This window comes from Amia ocellicauda, chromosome 15, assembly GCF_036373705.1.
Source record: "Amia ocellicauda isolate fAmiCal2 chromosome 15, fAmiCal2.hap1, whole genome shotgun sequence".
NCBI classification, from domain to species: domain Eukaryota; kingdom Metazoa; phylum Chordata; class Actinopteri; order Amiiformes; family Amiidae; genus Amia; species Amia ocellicauda.
In genome coordinates this window covers 22,812,600-22,836,609 of record NC_089864.1, presented here as the reverse complement: position 1 = coordinate 22,836,609, position 24,010 = coordinate 22,812,600, and the positions used below count along the sequence as shown (strand labels likewise).

General features: G+C 41.8%; 1 protein-coding gene across 12 annotated transcripts in view; it reads right to left on the bottom strand.

Moving 5' to 3' along the window:
- The window catches only part of mical3a (microtubule associated monooxygenase, calponin and LIM domain containing 3a), a 106,838-nt gene that overhangs the window by 22,221 nt on the left and 60,607 nt on the right, over window positions 1-24,010 (bottom strand). For 8 of the 12 annotated variants that reach the window (XM_066724126.1, XM_066724134.1, XM_066724135.1 and 5 more), the window contains 18 exons: window positions 22,653-22,849; window positions 22,392-22,504; window positions 22,230-22,292; window positions 21,786-21,959; window positions 20,154-20,249; window positions 17,935-18,027; window positions 17,589-17,648; window positions 16,536-16,646; window positions 16,072-16,179; window positions 12,812-12,919; window positions 11,686-11,872; window positions 10,921-11,012; window positions 10,442-10,529; window positions 6,059-6,257; window positions 4,612-4,844; window positions 3,465-3,554; window positions 2,274-2,408; window positions 1,694-1,756 (listed from right to left, as the gene is read on the bottom strand). In XM_066724126.1, coding sequence (XP_066580223.1) covers window positions 1,694-1,756; window positions 2,274-2,408; window positions 3,465-3,554; window positions 4,612-4,844; window positions 6,059-6,257; window positions 10,442-10,529; window positions 10,921-11,012; window positions 11,686-11,872; window positions 12,812-12,919; window positions 16,072-16,179; window positions 16,536-16,646; window positions 17,589-17,648; window positions 17,935-18,027; window positions 20,154-20,249; window positions 21,786-21,959; window positions 22,230-22,292; window positions 22,392-22,504; window positions 22,653-22,849 — 2,210 coding nt within the window. The remainder of the gene's footprint in view (window positions 1-1,693; window positions 1,757-2,273; window positions 2,409-3,464; window positions 3,555-4,611; window positions 4,845-6,058; window positions 6,258-10,441; window positions 10,530-10,920; window positions 11,013-11,685; window positions 11,873-12,811; window positions 12,920-16,071; window positions 16,180-16,535; window positions 16,647-17,588; window positions 17,649-17,934; window positions 18,028-20,153; window positions 20,250-21,785; window positions 21,960-22,229; window positions 22,293-22,391; window positions 22,505-22,652; window positions 22,850-24,010) is intronic. The other 4 variants (XM_066724137.1, XM_066724138.1, XM_066724131.1 and 1 more) reach the window with 3 other exon arrangements.

The following is a 24,010-nucleotide window of genomic DNA, read 5'->3' as shown; positions in this document are numbered from 1 at the left end:
ATCACATAAAAAATAAAATCATGAATAACAATAGTTTGTTAAGGGCATGCAGATATCCATTTTCACTGGGGCAATGGATGATGCTTGGATTCCATTTGCCGTTAATTGTGGGAGGTGTTAATGAATGGAGAAAACACAGGGTGACTAAACTAGAAAAAATAGTGAATCCAAGGCAATACAAGACGTTTTTGCTACTGAAAAAGCTGTGCTGGTCCAGTTTCTAGATATCCCAGAGTACACCTTTCCCTGCAGTGCCAGGCTGGTCTTTTCCATAGTGGTTAATGAAAACTGCCAGCTGGCACTATCAAATAAAAACTGGAGAAGATCAAGAGTATCCTCCTGAGGTAAGATGGGTTGTTAAAAGATATGAGAAATGGCACCAGTTCTGATGTAGCGCTTCGGCAGAATCATAATGCTTTGCCTTCGACTTCAGTAAGACGTACACACAGTCATTGAAGCAAAAAGTAGTTAGAAAGACCAGCCGCACAATCCTGAGGAAGCAGGAGCATTCTTGCTGAAATCTTGCTGAAGTCAAGCCGGTGTTTGTGCGGCAGAGCTGTGTGTTCGCGGCAGAGCTGTGCGTTTGCGGTGTAAAGCTGCCGTTATGCCGTTATACGTTCTCCGCTGGCATTGTACAGTTCTGGGACAGACCAACACTTAATTCCTACACAGTGCGCTTTGTATATGTGCCCTAAAATAATTAAATTAGATTAAACCAGACCAGTCTGCCAGACTTGGGCTGTTAATAAATACAAATAAATGGTGGAATGTAACAAAACCATTAACAGCCATATTCAAAAACACTGCTACATTTTTACGATTGACTTTAGAGTTCCAAAGCAGTGGATGGTAGTGCTACATATAAACACGCAAACTATTAAGGGTTATTCAATTTAAATACAACTCCAGTGGACTTCTGAGCTGGAACTGATGTGGAAATATTGTAGAAACTCAGAGTAATCTTCAAAAATGTACATTTGAAAATACTGATGAGACTTAATATGGACCCAGTCCATAAGGAATGAATTTATGGATCATTAACCCACAGCCAACCTTCTCTCTGACTGGCTGCTCCCCTTACACTTGGACAGTGATGTAGAAACACCAGAGCGGATTTTCGCATCAGTTTTCAAATAATATGCACGACAATCCTTATTATCTCAGAAAAAACAAGCATGAGAAATACTGTAACGTTTCTTCAGATAAAGGACTTCCTCTGCATTGATTTCTACATTTGTTTAAATTGATGGGATTAGACTTTGCATTATTTTGAATGCAACAACTTAAATTGAATCCTCTAATCGGTTTGTAATTTGCTAAATGGATCATTTTGCTTCAGTGCAGCCACTGTAGTTGGCACTACATCAAGTATGGGTGACATGAGCACATACAGGTCCCCTTTCCAGACTACTAAACAAAGACTAACCACGATTCATTGTTTTTGAATATGGCTTGTTTCTATATCTAGCTGTCAATCTATAAATAAATACTGTACATGCATCTTAAGGAGTTCTTGGTCTGACCCTTCCTATTTAAAATTTTCTGTGTGTGTGTGTATATAATATATATATAAACGAAACATGCAGTTTGAATGCTGTAAAGCATGCATTTCTCTCTCTTTGCTGCCATGCACTATGGAGACAAAAATAGAGAAGGTAATATTTTGCGGGGTGGAAACGTCACTCAGTGCTACCTCCAGACACCGTGTCCAGCCAGGCTCTCACCGCTGCGTGACGGGCTGATCGAATGTCGGGGGCTGAATTTACAAAACAAAACAAACAGGGGAAAAAAAAACACAATGGCGCAAAATGGTTCAAAAGTAAAATGATGCACAATCCAAAATGTTAACATGATTTCAAAAACAAAAATCAGATGAAACAAGGGGTTTACACTGGATCTTTAATTTCTCCATCGGTCTCTCCTTTGTTTCTTTCCTGGGCTAAACAATGTGTTGTGACGGAGTGATTATCTGTTGCCCAATCCCATGCAGGTCAGAAAAATACCCCGGTCAGACTATTTTCCACCCGATGAGTTGCTTGTTTGCAAAGACAGGAGCCACTAACGTGGACATGGGATGAAGCACAACACCACATGAAACGGACAAGAGACGAGCACAGCAGCAGTTAGTCTGGGGACTCGGATGAACAGAGTGTTATGTTTGGTGTCCAGGTCCACTGCTCTAACACACTCAGGACAACAAGCGACAAAGGCAGGAGCCAGTGAACCTGGGACACACATTCCCATCGGTGCCGCCCCTAAGGGCCACAGGTTACCTGTGGAACAAGAGGGCTGTGAAGCCGAAGGGCCCTCCCTGTCCCCCTCAGAGCGGATGTGCGTCCAGTGCACGTCTGCCCGAATCTCCAAGGGGTCGACAGGCTGCAGCATTTGCTGGATGCGAAGATTCCTAGCTGAATGGCGATCAGTGTTTTATGTATTGGTTGATTTTGATTTTAAAGAGGAGAGAGGGAGCGAGAGGAGGAGAGAACAGGGGTGAGAGCAATAGAAAGAAAGCAGAATAGGAAGCAAGAGGGAGAAAGTGAGAGAAAGTAAGAGGGAGAATGCAAGAGGGAGATAGTGTGAGAGGCATCAGAGAGGAAAAGACAAGGTATGGCAAGGGAAAAAAGGAGAAAAAAAAGCAAGGGAGAGATTAAAGTACAAGCCTGAGAAACAGATGAAAAACAGCACCCCTGCAAAACGTGGATCCCCACTCTGAGCTCAGGGGTCTGTGCTTGGCAGGGCTCTATCCTCCAGCTCACAGACAAGGACAAATGGGTGTTTTTAAGAATGGAAAGTAAGTATAAATGTTAAACGTGGGACATTATTAATATCTATAAAAACAGTAAGGAAGCAACATAGTGCATTTCCTTACCGATACATGACCGTGAAATTGATTCTCTATATCAAGGTCATACGCACAATATTTCAGAATAATTCTCATTTAAAGTAATTTTTATATACTTAAAAAAGTATATAACGATTTTCTTTTGACAACACTAACACCACCAGTATCTTTGATGAAGTTCACATTAAAATGAGATATTAATTGATGGGATTATTTCATTTTTCAAAGAAACCCAAAAGAGATTATTAATTCTTCATTCAAAGTTAGATACAATTAATTCTACACAACAAAACACATTAATTACAGGGTTGCAAGTGACTTCACAAATCTTGTGTTTCTGATTCATCACTGACACAAAATTATTTTTCTATTGAGAAACAAATACCTCTCACACCACCATGCGCTGTTTGAGAAGCTGAAATGTCTCTATTTACAGTTTCATCTATCACAGATCTGAGGAACATGACTACACCATGTCTGCTACTTTTTTCACATGCCCGTCAATGTAAATATTTTACAACTGAAATAAACCACAACAAACAAGCGGTTTAGTAATTAAAGGCGTCTTCACACGATGCAAACTGAGTTTGTTAAGATTAAAAGCATCCACACGGGAAACTACCTTTAAATGTACCTGTTTCCTCTTCGTCTTTAAGGTTCTCGAGCCACAGCCCTACCTGGAGCTCCCTCTCCCAGGGGCAGTACTCCCCCTCTGCCGGCAGGGGGAGATGTCACCCCAATAAATACCCACAGACAGTGGAAGAGGTGAGGGAGCAGCACAGACAAATGGCAGCAGACGGAGGAAGACAAGACAGCAAGGAGAAAGACAGGGAGAAGTTTGGGAAAATACAGTTACAACCTTGTAATCTTCGTCACAGCTGGCAAAAGATTACAAGAAACTAAACGGGGTAGGCATGGTAGGCAGCAGGGGGAAGGATTTCTACTTGTCGAGCCATTTGGGTACCATTCAAGCATCCGATACTAAATAGAAATGTGTTGTGGTTGACTCTGTGCATTATCAATAGCAGGTCTGTCGAATATTCATTGTGTGCAATGAGAGCAACTGGAGATAATTCACTGACAAAACAATTACTCAGTGGAAACTATATCAGCTAACATTGACTGGAAATTGTCCAGTGTCCAAAATAGACAGTTTCTACACAATTAACTGATTACTGTTAACGATTCTGCTTGCATTTCATACACAAAGCCTGATTCGAGGAAAATCGATTTCATCGGCTGGCAGTTATGAGTTTAAACCAATTCATCTTCGAAATATGATCTGTAGTGCCATATATTATTTATTTCTTAGCAGACACCCATGTCCAGGGCATAGAAGCACAGTAGTTATTGCATGGCTTTAGCACGGTGCTGAAGAGACCTCAGACAACATCATTTGTATTACAGATGTTGCCCCCAAAACTTAAATCCACCTCAACCCATGGACTGACAAAGGAGGAACACAGTATGCAAGTGGAAGTTTTACAAAATGAAAACACAGGCACACATATAAATAAGCAATGAGTGAAAATTCAGGCATCTGTAAAGGAACATTAAGAGCAGCTCCACTGGTGTCTTAGACAAGTCCAAAAACATCAGAAAACCTGAGCTGTTGCAATCATCTGCAGGGGTAAAACTTTCACTTGATGAACAATTAAACATTGTGCAGATGGACTTAGAATAGTAGAAAACTTCAGTTTAGTTATAGAGGTGCAGTAAACCTTACAAATCACCCTCTTAATAGTTAGTGGTAAAAGTTTTCCATTTACCATCACTAGATTCCTCTTCCTCTTCCTCGTCCTCCTCCTCCTCTTCTTCTTCTTCTTCTTCCTCCTCCCCTTCTTTCTGGATGCTGGTGGCCGCCTCCACCTCGGCAGCAATCTCGGTCTCGGATTTGCCCTGCAGTTTGGCGTGGAGCCGCACGGCCTGTTTCCAGGGCACCCCCCCCAGGTCTGAGGCCGGGTGGTCCTCGTCTTCCTCCTCCATCTCCGACTCGGAGCTGCTGTGGAAGACAACGCTGAGGCTAATTGCCGGGGACTTTGAGGAACGGGAGGAAGAATAGTGCCACTAGTCAAAGAGAAAACGTTTGTTAGGCGTTTTTACGCCACTGGCCGCCGAGTTGCTCTGCTGCAGACCTTTGTATTTTGTTCCTGATCCAGAGCCTTGCTGTATTAAAATGAGAACCTCTTCCAAACTGCTGGAAAGGTCTAACTATCCCACAGTACTTGCAAGCCCATTTGTATGTAAATATAAGCCTTTTGGACGACCATCTGTATCCGGGCCAATGTGACGCACAAGGCCAGGCTGGGGAATACAGCGTTTGTGGTGCCTCCCCTGTATTGTTGATGCTGCAGTTGTATTGTGTGTGTGTGTGTGTGTGTGTGTGTGTAGGCTTCTCGTTGTATTATTCCAGGGCTCTGGACTACACCAGTAGAAAAACAAAACAAAAAAAGCATAGTTTCAAAGACCTAAAAACAAATATTTGACAGAAATTTGCTTTACATAAACATATTTGAAAGATTGAGTAGTGTCCACTCCCATTGGCGAGAATTCCTGATATTGAGAATAATAGACAATTTCTTAAGGAAACAAGACCAGCCTCCTTCCCACAACAAGTTCAACTGACGGGTAATTTTTAGGGCGTGACACATGCATCGGCCGATATTGGCCTTTTACATAAATATCCACAAATTGTTTATTTTCGTCATGACTGAAGATCACCGTATGCTATGGCATAGAGGTGCATTTTTACTGAAAAGTTAATTAAATCGCTTTTCAAGGTTCACAATAGCAATTAAAATAAAATTAAAAAAGCAGTAAATATTCGCTGAAGATGTTGACTATCAGCTAATATTTGCAAAATACCATGATAGCGGGGTGGGGAGTGCAGCCTGGAAGAACTAATGAGAGTGGGTCGGGCTGATCACTTACATCCACCATTACATTTTTTTTTCTCTGACAAGGAGAGATTTGAGGGATGCATACTAGAAAATGTCTGTTTTGCATGGTAACAAAAAAGTAAATAAATCAGCAGATATATTGGTAATCGGGAAATTTAGATTCCCAATTATCGGTATCGGACACAGGCTTTAGTAATTTTATGGCTATTATTTACACAGGACATAATACAGAGCGAGACCTGGATGCCAGCTGAGTATCCAGTCAAATGTTTGGTACCTGTCACAGACAACACCACCACCACTATGTTGCCCTAACCTGGATCCTTCCTCCACGTCGGTGGCCTTGTCCAGCACGCTGCTCAGATTGTGCTCGGCCAGCGTCTCCTCGGGCACTTCCTGTAGCTCCTCCTCGCGCTGCAGGGACAGCCGGTAGTTCTCCAGCTCGATGCGCTCAGGGGTGCCTCGCAGCCTCTTGGCCAAACTGGGCTCCTCCAGGCCATTGACTTCTGCTGCTGCTGGGATGGACAGACACCGGAGGTGGGGACAGAAGACATGGCACATACTGAGGCTCACAGCGTGGCACAAACAGGCAGTCCTGGAACTCCCCAGAGATCAACACAAGGGCATTTACTCAAATATATGCATACATATCAGGGGTAGGGGTTTCATGGGAAAAAGGCAAGCAGGATCTGAAAGCCACCATGTTGCCCCATGCAGTTGTCCTACAGAACTGGCTGGTACAAAAATCAGCAACCTCACCGACTTCAATTTGCAGCAGTAAGGCAAGATTTAGGTAGCTGGAATAAATCAAAGACTAGGCCGCAATCCCCTTAAGCCTGACTTCTCAGTTTGAAATGTTAGCTATGCTTGTATGGTGCATTTCTTCTCAGGACTACATTTCTTGAGAACTAAAACATCATGGAGGGAGGTGGGCAGAGTAAACATCCTGGCTATGTATGATCAAATAATCCCTGCATGGCCCAACACTGCAAACATGACTTCATTGATAGGATTATGAATGGACCTCTTGCAATACAACACACCAAAATTGTGATGGTAATAAAAATGGGTAGTGTTCAAATTCCTTATCTACAATGGGTTCCAGACCACAAACTCCATACATTCCACATCAGCCTTTATCAAATCCATAAATATCGGTAAAAAGCATTTTCATCCGAATTACAAATTACAAGGACAGCTTTGAGTTTTGTGCAATTTCTTATGCCTTTGAAAGGGCAGCATTAAATATGTTTATAGGTTTGTTTTGATCAAACCCATTAAAAACTGTAATGGAAAATGTTATATATCACATTTTCCATTTCCACTAGACTTAAGAGGCATTATTTCTTCCCCAAATACAAATGGGAAATCAAAAGGTTAACTCCTAAAATTCTTGGCTAAAGTGGGGAGTTTAGTCTGTTCACTGAAACCTAAAGTCCAATACAATTCTGTGCATCAGGAGCTACAGAAATAAAAATGGTCCACAATCCACAGACTGTAGGAAACTGTGAAAAGGAAACCAGGAAAGGCTGTGTTATCTATCCACATTACAAAGCGAACACCCCATGCCTGCAGCTCATGGTGCCATGCACAACTACACAATCATGTGGTCAAATGCAACTCTTGATGTCTGCATTGCTGAAGGTTTTGCAGATCACCCGATAATAAATGGAAGCAAATTTCAGCAAGAGTCGAGTTACGGCCCTGTGGTTGGGGACGTCAGACCACCCGGATCTATGGCTTTACTCGGTTTAGATTTCATGACAAAACTGAGATCTAGGTAAAACTAAGATTTGCCTCTTGGTAGATGGGTAAAAACTATACAAGACGTTAATGAATAAAAGTAATAAACAAATCAAAAACACACCACATAGTATATCTGTAAATTTATTTAAACATAAAATATTCTTCAGTGAAGTAATACCATATTTTCCCCCAGTGTCACAGAAAATAAAAAAAGTTGTATATATACTTAAAATAAGAATTACAAAAACAAACAAAATACATAACTGAAGTTTGGTACCTTGCCCTTTTCCCATCCTAGGAAGCAACTCCTTCAAAAATGATCATGTCTAGGTTTAAATCAGATCATTGTATTCAGCCTCAAACCATATCTTTCTGAAAGCCAAATTCTAGGCTGGACAAGTTCCATTCATTATAGATTACTGGAACCCATTCATTTAGAGTGAATACTTAGTGTATTGGAAATGTAATTGAGTTCATTTTATGGAAATGTATTTCCAAATAAGTCAGCTGAGCTATGTGTATTTTATTGTATGCATTGGTTAGAAAACATTATTATAAAGTGTGCTAGTTCTGCAAGGGAATCAGTGCATCATACACAGTGCAAGGAGGAAAAGGTGACCACTTCCAAGTATGTGCTGGCTTCTCTGAACAAAGTGAATCCCCTTACAGATTTTCTAAGGCTATTAATTTGTATTTAAAGCAAATGTGAATAAAACTAACCAGTGGTGTGGGAGTGAGTGAGAAGTCAGTAGATCCAAAATACCGTATTAGTAGATTTTGTTAGACTCCTAAAACGTTAGGCCTGTGCTAAACACTACTTCACTTCAAATCTCGTATTTTGCAATGCTGTGTGCGCCCATCAGTCATGTGCCAAGCTCACATGCAGCGCTGTGTGCCAAATCTCAGCTACAAGGAGAGAAATCCAAACCCTTTCCATCGCTATGGAAACATGCCATCATGCACGGCCAACATTCGAACGATTTAAAAAGAATAAAAAGTATACAAAATAAAATGAATTGCCAAAAAGAGCCTGTGCCCAAACTTCTATTTGCAAGAGAATAATTAGGCTTCTCACAGATATTCAGAATGGATTACTCACAGTATGGAATATTTTCTCTAAACTAAGACTACTCTATTATTACAAAAACATAATCTAACTGACTCCTCAGTCTGTGATTGTTGTTTAAATTAATAATATTAAAAAAAAAAAACGTATTTAAAACCTACATGAAAAAAATGCAAAACTTGTGAATGCTAGACTCAAAATAAAACTCCCATTGTAAATCTAAAATGCAGTTAGCCACACACAAGGCATGGAGTTGACTTTTGCATGAATCTGGAACCCTTTTATAAAACTTGCACATAGGGTTGCCTTATGCACAAGACCAATAAACACAGCAGGAAAGAGAAATACAATTTATTACAGTTTTGGGACATAAAAGCTCTCTTGTAGTTAATATTTCTTGTTATTATTACCATTATAATTAGGTCTGGACTAAAATATCTAACAAGACTAGCTACTTAGCACAGGTCCTGTTCTAGACATCTTTCTGTTCACATGCCAGGATTACACCAGCAAAGGTTCCCCAAACTGTAGCCCCAAGAAATGTTAGTGTTCTGAGTGAGTCGGTTATAGCAAGGCATTATTGGGGGGACAACCCACACTGGCACCTGCTTTCATTAGCGACCTGCTCTGATAGGAGTGGGAAAGGTAAAGCTCACAGAGGAAAATGGCAGGCAGCCACAGTTTTACATTCAGTATCACACCTGAACTTTGCGAACAGGACTGCTGGGCGAGGCAAAGCGGAGCTGCTGAAAACTTGGGAGTTGGAGTTTCCCCCTCACCAAACTTTTGTTAGGGGATAATATTAATATCTGAGGCCCTAATGAGTCTAATTAAAAAAAACAGTTGAATGGTAAGGTCTACAAGTGGTCAGCATTGGCAAGATTACAGCAGATGAAGTTAAGAATATTGCACAGGGTCTCCTCCCATAGACCCAAGTGGCCCAGATTGCTCCAGTAAGGCTCAGACTTTGCCTCGCTAGCGTCTCATTGTTCACCGGAGAAAGAATAGTGGGGAGGTGAAGATGCATCATTTCAATGAGTTCAATAACAAGGTTTACTTGCAAAAGTGATACCAAGTTCTTGGTCAGAAGAGCCAGTCTTCAGGATTTCTATCCATCCGAGATCTCAATTACATGAATTGATAATTGGCTTAACTGGTGTTCATTACCACACTTTCCAGATTGGCGATCATCAATTTTATTCCACTTATAAAACCTACAGGACTGTGGCTAGGAATCTGTATCAATGAGCTATAATCTGTACATTGCTGCAGTAGAATTGTATTTTACTATACTCCAATATTGGGAACTAATATGAATGCAGATTTAGCTGCCAGTTGGCTTTGAGAGGAGATTGAATGTTGCATCTTCAGGAAACAAGTCTCACAACACTGGTCACAGGATTGACTACATGGCAGCGAGGCAGCAAGATCAACAGATGCCCAGAAAAAAAATCCACATTTACAAAAGCAGTTAGTTTACATAGTAAACAGACAAAACTGAAGGAAACATTACATACAAAACAAGAACCAGGTTTAAAACAAAACAAAATAGAAGAAACAAACCACAATTAAAATCGGTCATCTGGGAAAGCTGTGCTCATCCAGTAGGTGCCAGAGCTTAGGTATTGCAAAACCCGTTTCACCCCCCAAGGCCTCCGCCGAGCTACGATTCCCCCGCTATCTGCCCCACTACCCCTGACTGCGCGTACAGGAAGGGAACCCCAAAGCTAATCAGCTGGCACAGGAAGAGGGAATCTAGAGGATTGTGCACCACCTGGTGGAAAGTCCAGGACACTGCTCCGTGGACAGAGCGCGTCATGCGGCGCAGGGAGCCAGCGACACCCAGGGACAGGCGCGACACCTGGCCTACAAAGGAAAGAGGGATACCTGAGGGCCGGTCGGCAGGGGCGGGCACTGTGTTCACCCGGCCAGGGCCTTCCGTAGCGATGGGGTCGGGCACAGCGGCATTGGTCTCCTGGGAAGGGAACAGGTCCAACAGTTAAGAGCCTGAATTTTATTTAAAGCAATGTCTCATTATGCAGAGGATTTGTAATTGAACAATAGTAATCATAATTAGCAATAATTGATTAATTGATATACAATCTGTAGGTTAAACAGTAGGTTTGCATCCCCTGGGGAAACAAAAGCAAGCACCAAAAAGGAATTAAACACACGCAGAGAGTATCCGTCATCAGTCAATTAGATGTTCACAAGATTATGACAAAAAGGGTCAAGGAGAGAGTCTTTTCTTCCTCAAGATGCTCAATTTTAACACCAGCAAGAAGAAGAAAAAAAAAAAAGCACAAAGGAACAGAATAATGTAAAAGCAACTCTGACGTCCAGGCAGTGTGTGGCCAGGGCCGTACCTTGGCCGTGAGTGGCACAGTAGGGGCGGGTCTCTTCCTCTGCGTGTATCCAGACAGGCGGTAGCAGTAATGGGGCTTGCAGTAGAATTTCCCTGTAGGAGAGCACAGACATCGAATCATGCCCCTGTCCACCAATCAGATCGTTGTCCCTTAATCAAGCATTCAGGCACTTTTAAACGTTTTCCTAAAAAGCTCTTTCTGTGTCATAGTGAGGCATAATAAATCAACTGCAAAGACAAGGAAAATGTCCAGTTGGCCTGTATAGCGTTACAGCTGACATTTTACATTATGATCGTACGTTGCTCTGCAGGATCAGAAGGCACCGGACTCTTTGAAGAAAGTCCCCACAGCCAACCATAACTATAGTGGTCCCCCAACTTCTACTTTAAAATTCCCTTCAGGGCAATCTGGACCACTGGTCTTTCAACACAGGACCAACGCGGAGCCCGTGAGAACAGACGACCGTACAGTCTAACAATACACGAATTGTAACGCCACACAAAGAGCCCATGACACTGAGGGGGAAAATGTTGTGATCTCTAACCTCAATAGGAATTACCCTGTAAGGCCTTCTGTCAACAATCTGTAACAAGCATGACCCCAAAAGCATTTAAGCCTCTACTAGCATGTACTACAGGGGCAGTTTCCCCACAGTATTTCTAGATTTTGCCCATACAATAACAAGTATGGAGAAAAATGTGGGATTTCCTCTCAGGCGAAGTAATTTTGTGCGTTAGGTTAGTGTCAGGAAGTGCATTGTTTTACCATCTTCTACATCGAAAGCGTAGGAGGACAGGCGCAGGGTGGTGTTGCAGTAGTCGCACTTGAAGCAGCTGCGGTGGAAAAATTTGCCCTCGGCACTGAGGCGCTCCATGACATAGACCCTCTTCCGACAGAAGTAGCAAACGTCACTGCCACCGATGTTCTGGGGAAACTCTTTGCGGAGAGAGCCCTAAAGGGAGAGAAACCGAATGGAAGCGTTAAGAGGATAATGAAAAAGCAGCAGTGCCACCATCATTAAACAAAACTGTAGACCAAGAGTGCAGAGAAGGAAGCCAGCATCTTGACAGACACTGGGTTTATTCATTGGGTCAACCTGCAACCAGGTTTTCAGGATGATGGAGTAAAGACCAAACCGAGCAGATAGACTGCGTCATGGGTTCTCTAGCCCAGAGTCTTCTATCCATGGCCCTGGAGGAGCCCCAATCCAGTTTGTATGGTCATTCATTGGGTCTCTCCAGTTCAAGGGTTTGACACGCCTACTGTACCATCACTTTCTCTCTGGTCAAGACTGAGACAACAAGAACAAGAGTGCTTCTACAGCTGGACGCTTTCAGTTTCTGATGTTCTCTAATGACACTAAATTGACTGGAAAGAATGGCATGGCGTGACTTGCACATCTCTGAGAAGAACATAGGGTCACTGACTACTACAAACTATGGAGAATAAACGTGAACAATATTGAGGAACACATTAGAAAAGCCCTGTTCATGAGCAGCCAACGGACCTGTACGTTTTCTATACATTTGACCAAGAAATTCACAGTATAACATTCAGCTTTCGTGTCATTTTTGAAATGCACTCCCAATGAAACAACCGTTAGCGTTTTAGTTACAGCAACTTCATACATTTTCCACTTTATTCAAGAGGATTGAAGGAGGCAATGTTTGTAAACAATCCTGAAAATGTACACTGATATTTATAATAAAACAAAAATAAAAATAAAAGGTGAACAGGTTAGCAATAGAAAAGAACAACATGGTTAGAAAGTTATACTATTATAGCAATAGTCAAAATACAAAACAAAGCACTGCTCAGAACAAAGCCAAACTGAATTAGATGCTAGATATGCTACCTTGTGCAACTACATGCCTACCCTACCAGTTCTTACCAATTCCTTCTTGTCAAGAAGGGGCTTGGGCTGGTCTTGAGTTTGTAGCTGATTGGCTATCTGTTCAGCCAATGAGCTCACTCCCCCTGTGTACATCTTTATATACCTCTACCCACAGCAGAAGAGTGATGACATGTGAAGGGCAGAAATGATGGAAAACAAAAGGAAACAGAAGAAATTACAAAAAAAAAAAACAGAATGGAAAGTCCACACCACAAATTAAGATTTTTGGTTAATCTAGTTGTTCCATTTTATTGTATCTGATCTAAATACAATAGTGTGGAGGGGTAGATGAAGTCACATTTGTACAGAGATGTCATATAAACATCAATAACAAAACCCAGACCACAGGACTGTGACACGAAACAACCTGTACAACACACGCAAGACAAAGGTTAAGGGTCACCACAGCACAAGCATTGGTAATCGGACGGCCATGCACTGAAAACAAGTTAGTAACAATCTGTGAAAAGTGGACGAAACCCAGCGCAGTGATGCATGAGGCCACATCACATGCCACACAGCAGACAGTCCAGCACCACAGCTGCCTTGGGCTCCGACTGTGCTTAAGAGGCATGACAATAGTTTGGTTAACACAATGTCACACAAATGACAACCATCTGAAAAAGTTCCCCCACTAGAATTGTGCGGATTTTGTGACCATTACAAACAAAAAAGCTGAAACCTATTCACTGGAATTTCAAAATGTTTGGTAAGAAGCATTTAAAGTGTGTTTAAAAAAGAAAGTCATATAATATTTGAACTGCACAGTGTCCAAACCATGTAATACTGAGCTATTCTTCATTGTACAACCCTGCTATTGATATACAGGCTATAAACCAGCAAACCTTCTCTAATTGGTTAGGAAAGGATGAGGAAATAATTGGTGTGTTGTACTTTCCATCAAATCCACTGAAAGGGTGTTAGCTGAACATGGTCAAAATAGTGCTTAGTTCCTGTGATACAAACTGAGGACTGTAGAGCAAATCAAGAGTATTTTGTACATGTACAGCCAACCCAAGATACGTTGACTTAACTGTGCTGAACTCGGGTGAAATGCCAAGAAAAGGGACAATTTCAGGGGGAGTATTCACCTATTCAAGAGCCTACAGTTAAACCAATCAGGGTTGTTTATATAAGTCTAACCTAATGACTGCCCTTGTAAACTCTAAGCACAATTGATTCACATTACATATTTAAAATAAAATTAGAAATGCCTTATTTTTGTCACCACAAACTTTTCAGCCCATGAGTGCTTTAATAGGCATTTGCACAGTTTATATTCAGAGTTGTGCTGCGAGGATCAACCATATTCAGGCCAACATACGGTCTGGTCACATGACTGGAAACTTGTTCTGAACAGCAGGTTATAGGGAACACACTCTTGGTTGAATGTGCTACTTTGATTTAATATGGCTTTAACTTGAATGTGAAGGAAGGCCAAAAGCATCCTTGTACAGAACATTTGGTTCCTACTCGTTTGCTCTGCCACCACATCTGGCAGAGATTTTTCTTTTATGTTTGGAAAAAGATAACAGGCCTCTCTTAGAAGCCTATTCCTTTGGGGGGTTCTGTTTATTACACAGCTGTGCTTAAAAAAAAAAAAAAGGCAGAATAAATCATTTGCACAGACACTGGGATGTTAAGCAGATCAGAACTGAAATACTTTGCATCCAAGAACTCAGTAGATGAAGTGGTTTTCTTTTTTCTCTCTACGAATTCTTCAACAGCAATCAAACCATACCTTAAATTAAATGCAGTGTTGTGGATAAAGGTTTAATTTGTTAAGGTTGCCATTCAAGAAACCAGATACTTTACCATCAGTCAGAACCTCTGACATAAATTGGTCAAATGTATTACAGCAAGTGGAATTCCCCAAAGATACTTTAAAATACATTGTTAGGTTGCCTGAGATTAAACAAAAAAAAATGCTTTTTTTGTGGTTAAATATTGGTGGTAAATTAAAGTGCTGCATTAGAGTATTTGGAACCAAAGAAATAAAATAAATTGTGTTTAAAATCAGAGAAAGAGGACCACCAATCTATAGCATTTTGATGCATCTGACATTTATATTTTCTTGTTTGAATTATGTCAAGAATTAAAATTATTGCTTTTCTACTGTATTCATATAATTTGTAAAAATCCAATTTTTAAAACACTAAAAGGACATAGCAACTATACAATAAGCATTTTAAAGTGGCTTCCTCAAAATAGAATATCGGTGTTGTCAAATATTGTCAAATTACCAATCAAATCACTGAAGAAAACAATTTGTTATGCAATTCAAAACAGTCATTTTGAGACCTTGTCGCTGGAATCCTTAAAATAGAAAAACAGTATGAATTATGTTCCAAAGTCAACTTGTTTTCTGTTCACCAAAACTGTCTAATAAGTCTGCTGTGTTGGGCATGCTATTGTACATGATGGCAAGATAACAGTGAAGCACTACTGCCTGTACTGTTCATGTTCTTCTAGTGCCTGGTCAGTATTTCTGTCAGGTGGGATCACCATTTGTTATTTTTAAGAAGATGGAACATTATCCAATGCCACTAATTCAAGAAAGGAGAATATGAACAAAAACCAAGAGCCCAAGACCTTTCAACATATGAAAAGGGGGGGAGTGTCATTTATCTGATTGTAAAATCTCAATGTTTAATTTCAGAGACAAAGCTGTCAAAGAAAGGGAGCACCTCCTTCAAGAGTACTGAGGCCAGGGTTACACCCACTACTTCTGCTCCGAAACAGACAGCAGTCCAAAAAAATACATCCTACATGGGGAACAAGCCAAAATGTACTGGTAGTGCTTCACAGTCAAAAAAATATTATATTTTTATTTTACATGCTACTGTAAGGAGTGCCCAAACTCCCCCAGAAGAGGTCACATTTTGAAACTGAATCACTAACTCCAAATCAAAAATAAAAACCCATATTTGCTAAAAGGTTTTAACAACCTGTATAAATAAAGTTACTTAAAAAAACATCCTCTTTTTCTAGCATTGGTAAAGTAAAACCGAATGCAGATAACCATGTACTGTATATATCCTGTAGTCTGGCAAATCTGAGGCCTGGCTGATGAGGAACCAAGCAGGCTGTTATGGAGAGGAATGAACGGGAATATTAAGCCCACAACCCTGGCTTTGGGCACACCTACATTAGCGGCCACAACTCCAGTGCTCTTCCACAAAAGCCATTCCCAGGAAAGCAAGAGCATGGGAAGAGGGTTAGCGTGAAGCCCACACTGCAACCCCGAGCGGGGCTACCTGTCGGAGGGACCCTGGGGAGGGAAGGTCCCGATACTTGGAAGGGCGGAGGCTGAGGGAGAGGTGCCACTGATCTAAAAAGAAGCGTCGGGACGGCTTTTTCTTAGGCTCCAGAGGAGAAGGGAAAAAATTAAGAGAAATGGTAAAGAACTATCTCACACACACACTTTAATTGTAAGTATAAATGCAAAGTTAAACATCTTTTGGGCAGCTCATGGGACATCTATGAATGAAGTAATGAAACCAGTAATACTCCAAACCCAGAGATGCGAGTCCTGTGGGATCATTGCAACCCCCTTCTACAACACCAAATCAAAATGGCTGTCGATCCAACGAGAGGCGCTCTGAACTCAGAGGAGGACCGCTCTCAACAGCCAGCACTGCACTGCTCCCCATCTTCCTTTTGATTTGACCAGTCATGTCATACGATCTTTCACCACCCAAGTTAAACAACAGTATTTCACCTGTAGCCCGGGAGGATTCAGTTCAAATTGTGAAGAGATTTGAGATGCCCTCTCCTCAATACTAGGGGTGTATAGAGGCACTTGATCATCCGAGTAAATGATGGATGACATCTGTGGGAGAAGGCAAGGTAATCAGCCACAGTAGAAAAGAACCAAAGTTCAGGATGTGAGTAAACCCAACCCAGTGCACATACACACAAAAAAAAGAGGTCTGAAGTGACTTCAATACCACTAACTACATGCAATTAGTAGCACATAATTAAAAAAAAAAAAAAAAAAACAGTCGGGACTAGTTATTCTAGCGATTTGTTATTCTAGGAATTTTATATTTTGCTACTATCAGAATGATCCACAATGTTAACCTCCCTACATATTGTACAGAAACAGCATCTTTATAAAGCATAGAGTCTGACGTTTGAAGAAAAATAGCAACACAGTAAAGATCAGCATCAGTAACATAAGTTCTGATGATACAGCACCATACTGGCAAGATATACAATTGTTTATTGAATGCTCCACTCGGGTGCTTCAAAGTCACAGCATACAAGGCACTAGGTCATATTATAGTCAACAGCTCTGGTTTTTTGGAGTGCATAACTGATTTTCCAATAGTATGTGTTCATGTAACCACATTAGGAATCCCTGGCTGGAATGGAGAAGCTTTTGTAGTTTTATCAGTGTATCTCAGACACCAGTACAGTGCTCAAAATGCACACCCACTCCATGGCTTTTGTTGAAAGTATTTTTACATCATTTCAGACTAAAATAATACTGTAAAAATCCACACAAAAAAGAAACGGCACACCAGACAAGGATCAGGCAGGAATGTCACTCTAAACCGCTCCAGAAATGTGTTCCAGTGCTGCACAACACGTGTTGCCATTTTACTGCACTGGTCCAAACACCAGCCTGATATAACGTTATCTGAAACACACGTGCTTCTCTGAAAAGCTGCTCTTTGGGGGTTAAGGGAACTGGCCAGTGCCAGGGAAGGCAATGGTTGAGGTGCAGTGCAATGCTGGCTGTTTCACGGGCTCATGCTGCCCAAGTTACCCGTTGTGAGTCAGGGCTCCTATCCGGGGTCGAGCTCTCGGCTGCCTCGATCTCTCCTGGCTGCAGAGGGACAAGAAGGTTAACGGCACACGGCCAACGTGCCGGTAAACATTATCTCACGCTTCCATGCTAGCCCCCTGTGGAAGGTTGCCAAACTGTCCTAAACCCTTTTCAGAATATGCAGAATATAGGGGGGTGCAGTGGGCATTAGGACAGTTCCATTATTATTTTTATTTTTTTCCAGACATTTTTGTGACTTAAAGGTTTTTTGAAAAGGATTAAGAAGGAATCTTAAAAGGAAGAGATGAAGATTGAAGAGTGCCAGGTACAGGGCACAAAGCATCACCTGTGCGTGTAGGGAGAGCGAAGAGGTGGAGGAAGAGGATGAGAGCAGAATGATTTTCTTAGGGCAGCTCCGAGAGCGCGTCTCGCTTCTGGCCTTTAGAAATAGGAGAGGACAGGCTCAGCTTCACTGACAGGCCCTCAGCACTTCCTGACTGCCTACTAACACACCCGTGCTCACAACAAACAAAACTGGTGGGGATGGATTGGCGCTTAAATAAACGAAATAAAACAGACATAAAAAACAAGGTGGTTTAGCGTACTCTGATGGGATTATTATTTTTTTTTTAATAAAAAAATAACATTAAAACATGCTTCACTATAACTTATTCAAATTTTAGTGGGCAAACATGTATTTTTCTTTAAATGCTGGTCTAAAGCCTTGTTCACACTGGCAGTTTGACAAATCCGATTTGAGTCATGACTCATATCTGACTCAAATTAAACGGACTTTGTGCAGAATGAACAGGCATAAGCCACATGGAGTCAGATATTTTAAGCATAATTTCAAAACACATTTGGAGGCGGATTAAAAACTATGATAATCGGATTCCTGACTATGCGACTCGAGTCTGAAGAGTCAAATCCAATTGATGTGCCCTGAATTCAAGTCACTCAGTATGCGACAGTGATGACATCAACACTTTGCGACACAAACATACAAGCATGGAGTAATCATACGATTACATGGCCGTTTGTGCATTAAAGGTTGGCGAATGCATTCTTGACCGAGACTGGCCATCATTCTCACAAAGAGAAACAAAGCAAGCACCCCCCGGTGCTTGCTTTGTTTCTCTTTGTGAGAATGATGGCCAGTCTCGGTCAAGAATGCATTCGCCAACCTTTAATGCAAGGCCATTGTTTTGAAACAGGAAGCACAAGCACAAGCACAAGCACCAACACCTACACTGCGCAGGGTGCCATCTTTATGACAACTAGCATAGCCACGGCAGTTTTAGGACTACAGTCTGAACGCTCAGAAATCCGATTTAATCACTTGTAAATGTGGTTTAAACAGTCAGAATCAGATAGGAGTCAGAAATCGGATTTGAGTCACTTCAGACTGCCAGTGTGAACAAGGCTTAAAATGTATTTAAAATCCATGTGCTATTTAAACATATACTTTCCCCAGCGTTCTTCCAATGACCAAACTAGGACTGGAAACAAACCTTCTACTTAAATAATCACTGCAGATGTACAGGAAAAGAAAAGAAAATGGGTCTATAAGATTCTAGTGTAAACAAAACTGAATCCAACGATCAGTCTTTTCTCATTAAAAATAACTGCTCGGAAATTTGTTGTCTCCATTCACAGACACACGTATATCCTGTGGGAAGTGAGCATTTTAAGATCCCATAGGGGATCCACACGACGGACAAAGTGCAGCGAAAACAGCATGATAAACGAAGGCAAAGACCATGGAACAGTGGTCCATTTAACATGCTTTACATTTTTTGTTTCCCCTTTATAATATATGCATATAAAATGTGAAATCCCACACTTAACAGATTGTTGATTGTCTATCCTAATAGCGGCAGACTACGCACAGGTATGGGAGGCAGGTGCGAGGGTTCGAGCCTCTAAATAGGAGTTGGACACTACTGCACTGGTGGGGGGGCTAAGCCTAGTGCAGCCTGACAACACTACATCAGCAGGTCCTGCAGAAAATACCATACCTGCTCCCTGGAAGGCAAAGTGTGGCACAGGACTGTCTCCCTAAAGCGGAAACTTAACCTCTCCTGCTGTGGAGTGCGTTTCTGAGAGGCAGAGTGAATCATGCAGCATCGGGGGGGGAAGGGGTGAAAGGGGGAAGAAAGTGTAACGTAATAATGCCACAGAGCTTTCCGCTATAACATCTATTTGTACTTTATAATGAACCAATGTAGTGAGTTCCAATACGACCTTAAGGAGTATTTTAACCATTTAAAATAGTTTGACATTATACTACTTGAAAAAAAGTAAATCTGAATAAAATGGGTTCTAATTTGACCCTATATAAATCAAAGGAACAATAATAATGTATTATTCACAGTCAAACAATTTTTATGCTACAATTCTCTTGAGTTCAGCCACTATTCAGAGAGGCTGTAATGGCTGGAAAGTTCTAGAAATGTGAGAATTGATGTCCCAAATCTTGCAAAGCTGTGTTACTAGCTATGGAAGTGTTGCTCCCAGGTGTGGAGAATGACTCAGACCCCACAGGGTGGAGTGTGCGCTCATTACCTGTCTCCAGTGCGGGACGGGCGCGAGGAGGACCTGCTCTTTCTGTCGGACAGAGGGTTGGCTTAGCTGGCGCTCCTGGTAGGGCAGGGGAGGCCGCTGTGTGTGGGCAGAGGGGTGCGAGAGCAGCGGCCAGAGAGAACAGAAAGTGGACACCCAACAGTGCAAGTCAACAGCCAACCCCGACACAGGAGGGGACGAGAAGGATGAGGAACCAAAACAAATTAGGGAAAAGGAAAAAAAAAAAAAAAAATGACAGGACTCATGAATGGTTGCAGATTTAGCAGTATAGAAGACAAATAGCAATTTATGTGGCAAGAGGACAATGCTTTTTCAAAAAACTAAAGTATTAATGGTGTGCATGCTGGGTAAAAAGAGAAAGGCCTCTTTAAGCTGGTCTCAAAAGCGGAGTCCTCAAATACCCCCGTAATACGGACACAATGGTGCAAAACAATATAACGCCAATGTCTGCTTAACAGAATAGTTGGTGTTTGAGCGCAGATCTTTCTTTCATTAAGATCTCGTTTCACAGCTCTGTTGGAAAGCCCAAAGAAGAATCCGTGCCCAGTCAAGGCTTCTGGTTATTACTGGATATCCTCCAACTCTCCAACTCAAAAACGCAGGTCTTATTTGCTCCAGCTTGAGGAAGCACAGAGTGGAAGCAGCCAAAAGTGGACATGTGCTATTAGAAGAGTCTAAATCTCTGGCCAAACACCACCTTGAGCATGACAAGAGATGACAGTTTGAGAGAGGGGGTCTGAACTCCCTGATCTTGAAATTGTGATTAGCTGCACATTTCTCTCAACAAATTAGCTGGTGCAATGTTATTTAAATAGCATAGAGAGTTCACAAGCCAACCTCATGCAGAGAAGGGAAGTTTCACAGTGGGGTATGAACTAATAAAATGCAACTAAACCCTGTGGACCACTCACAGTGCCTGCTGCCCCTCTTTCATAATGGCATTTCTTGATCCAAATACTCAGGGTAGGCAGGGTTTTTGTTTGTTCATTAAAATTTGGTGAATGAGTGGTTTCTAATAAGCATCTTGGACAACGGTTGTCAACAGTTGAATTAAATTGTTTACTAAATGCCCGACGTAGAATAAGCACTAATAAAAAACGGGGTTCTAAGAAAATACATTTCCTGTTTTAGAGTGTTCTTGTCCCGCTTCCAAGAGTTTAATATTCATGCTGTCGGTCACAGATAAAATCTTTAGGTCTGGAATTCACTCAAACTGCCTTAAAGGAACAGGCTCAGCATCTGCATCGATTACTCTGAAATCCCATTGTTAAGCATCCACAAACTTCTCTTACAATCCTTACAAATAAGACTTCCTTCCATTTATTTATTTACAATGGACAACGGTTCGTTTGTGGTCACTTGACCCCGCAGTCCATATTAATACAAGTTCCCCTATTCAGGCTGCTCGGTTGCTGAGCAGATATGCATCTCTGTGTTGCGCCCACTGGTGTGGATCCAAACCCACTCTCAATCGCCAAGCAGCTCGAAAATCCCAGTTACGATACAAAATACCCACAAACCAATGTGTTTTAAGAACATCAACAGTACAAACATTAGGCTACCATTTTTTTTTTTTAACCATACCACTTTTCCCTGCCCGGTCCCCTACCATACCTGTCTCTTTAGCCCCGAGGACTGGGATGGAGCGTTCTCTTCAAACTTGGCCAGCAACTGGGTGGCCATGGACCGCACTTTCGTGTGGTTTCCCCCAGGGGGGTCAATCCTCCTCTCGGTCAGGGCACCGCCTAGCGGGGGCCGTTCGTCTCGATGGCTACGGGGAGCGTCCTCCTGAAACAGGACACTCGGTCACGTGACTGCAGTCTCTGACACAGGTGTTGCTTTCCCCTTAAAATGCATGCTGATGCCTAGGTTTTTCAAGACTGCAATCAATAAATCAATTCGCTCCTGCAACCACTTAGGATGCATTTCTGATTTAACCAATTCTACAACACTGAGCGGAGAATGCAGAAAGGACAGAAAATACTGAATTCTGGTTGAACACTACTAGATTAGGAAATACCCCATCTTAGTATGACAAGTCAAATAAAAATTACTTACATCCTCAGACTGGCTGGTTTTTCTCCTCTTGCCGACCCCATCGACATCCTTCTCCTTCGTGGCCTAAAATCATGAATCAAAGATCAATCATGAAATAAAGAATTTGCACCTCCACAGGAAAGGATAGAGCCCAGGATACTTCACAAGAGGGCCGGGGTGTACCTTTGGATTGCGCTTGCGTGAGATGCTCTGGCCCAGCTTGCTCAGGAAGGAGATGGGAGACTTGGTGCTGGAGATAAGGTTGGCCTTGTCTTCAGGACTCAAATTATGGTTCTCTGAAATTCAACAAGAACAAGATGTACCACAGCTTATCCCCACACAATGAGACCATATCAGTATAGCCTTCTAGAACATAAATCATAGAAAATCTGTTGTTCCTCATTCAGATCCCAAGATCAGTTTTAATGCAGCAGTGGCACTCACCACCAGGGGGCACTATGTCCTTGAACATCTCATAGAACTGGGTGAGGTAGACAACCATAGAGAGCTTGTCCGGCTCTCCCACTGAGGACATCTCCTTTCCGGTCATGATGGGCGAGATCCCGAACTCCCGCTCCGCTACGTCAAAGGCCAGCTGGTTGTTCTTCTCCAGATTGTGCTCTTCCAGGGAGCTGTAATTACTGAGTCCAGACAGAGAGGGAAGGCCAGGTATCACAACAATTGAACATGCGATGTAATGGAGAGAATGACCAATGTTTTCCTAGCATACATCTCCAATATTCCTTTTGTTCCAGACCTAGAGTCTACTGCACACCCCAGAGGTTTCCAGTGGAAGAAATTACCTTCTCTTACTTTCAAAATCAGGTGGGAAAAAAGCTGGAATCCTACCATCCCATTGGTATTTGATTGAATTTTCCACATTATGCCAGTATTGTACATCAACTATACGATAGTGTTCTTGCTTTTCCAGTCTTTCACTGAAACAGGAAGAGAACCGGAGTCTTACCTAACTGGTCATGTCTTTCCAATTCCCCTAATAAGCAAGACCAAAGAACTTTAGTGCTCCAAAATACACACCTGGGAACAATACTGAAATCCTGCTTTCTAATGCTTTTATGTATGCTACATGTTACCCAGCAAGCCGGTGTACGACTAACTCAATCTTTGTGCAGCATGATGAACTAGCAAGGGCCAAAGTAGAGGCATTTATTGGTCAAGTCACAAGGGAGCCTCTACTACAATATTAATCTTTCAGCGACTAACTTCTTTGTGTGGGTACTGCATGACAAAGAGATGTCTACAATGAGAAGCTACAGCACTTGGGTATCCATTTACATTTGAAAGGGAAAGCCCCAAGATGAGTAACAGACATCTTTGCAAATTCAGAACTCGACTGAAAATGAGGCTGGATCATAAAAGCTATCAGACAAATAAGTGCAACTTATTTTGAAACACCGGGGCTTGTATTCAAATGAACAAGGAAGATGATCAATTTGAATCCACAGAGCGCAAACGTAACCCCTTTACTCAATTACAATCAAATTGAGCATCCAATTCATTAAACCCAAAGAAACCATGACTGCTGACCTCAAAGAAGCGATTTGGATTCATGAGAAGCTCGACACTTTGCTAGAGGACAATATTTCACAGTTAAGATGTTGTAGTGTTGGGGTATCATTATTTTGTACTGCAAATTATAAACCAAATATTTTCACTCCTTTTCAATGTATTGTCAGCACCTGGAGTCTGTTACCATTTTGAATTTCAAAACTGACTAGAAAGTGAAGTCCACATTTTCCTTATCATGTAACTCTTTCCATTTAGGATTTCCATCACCCAGG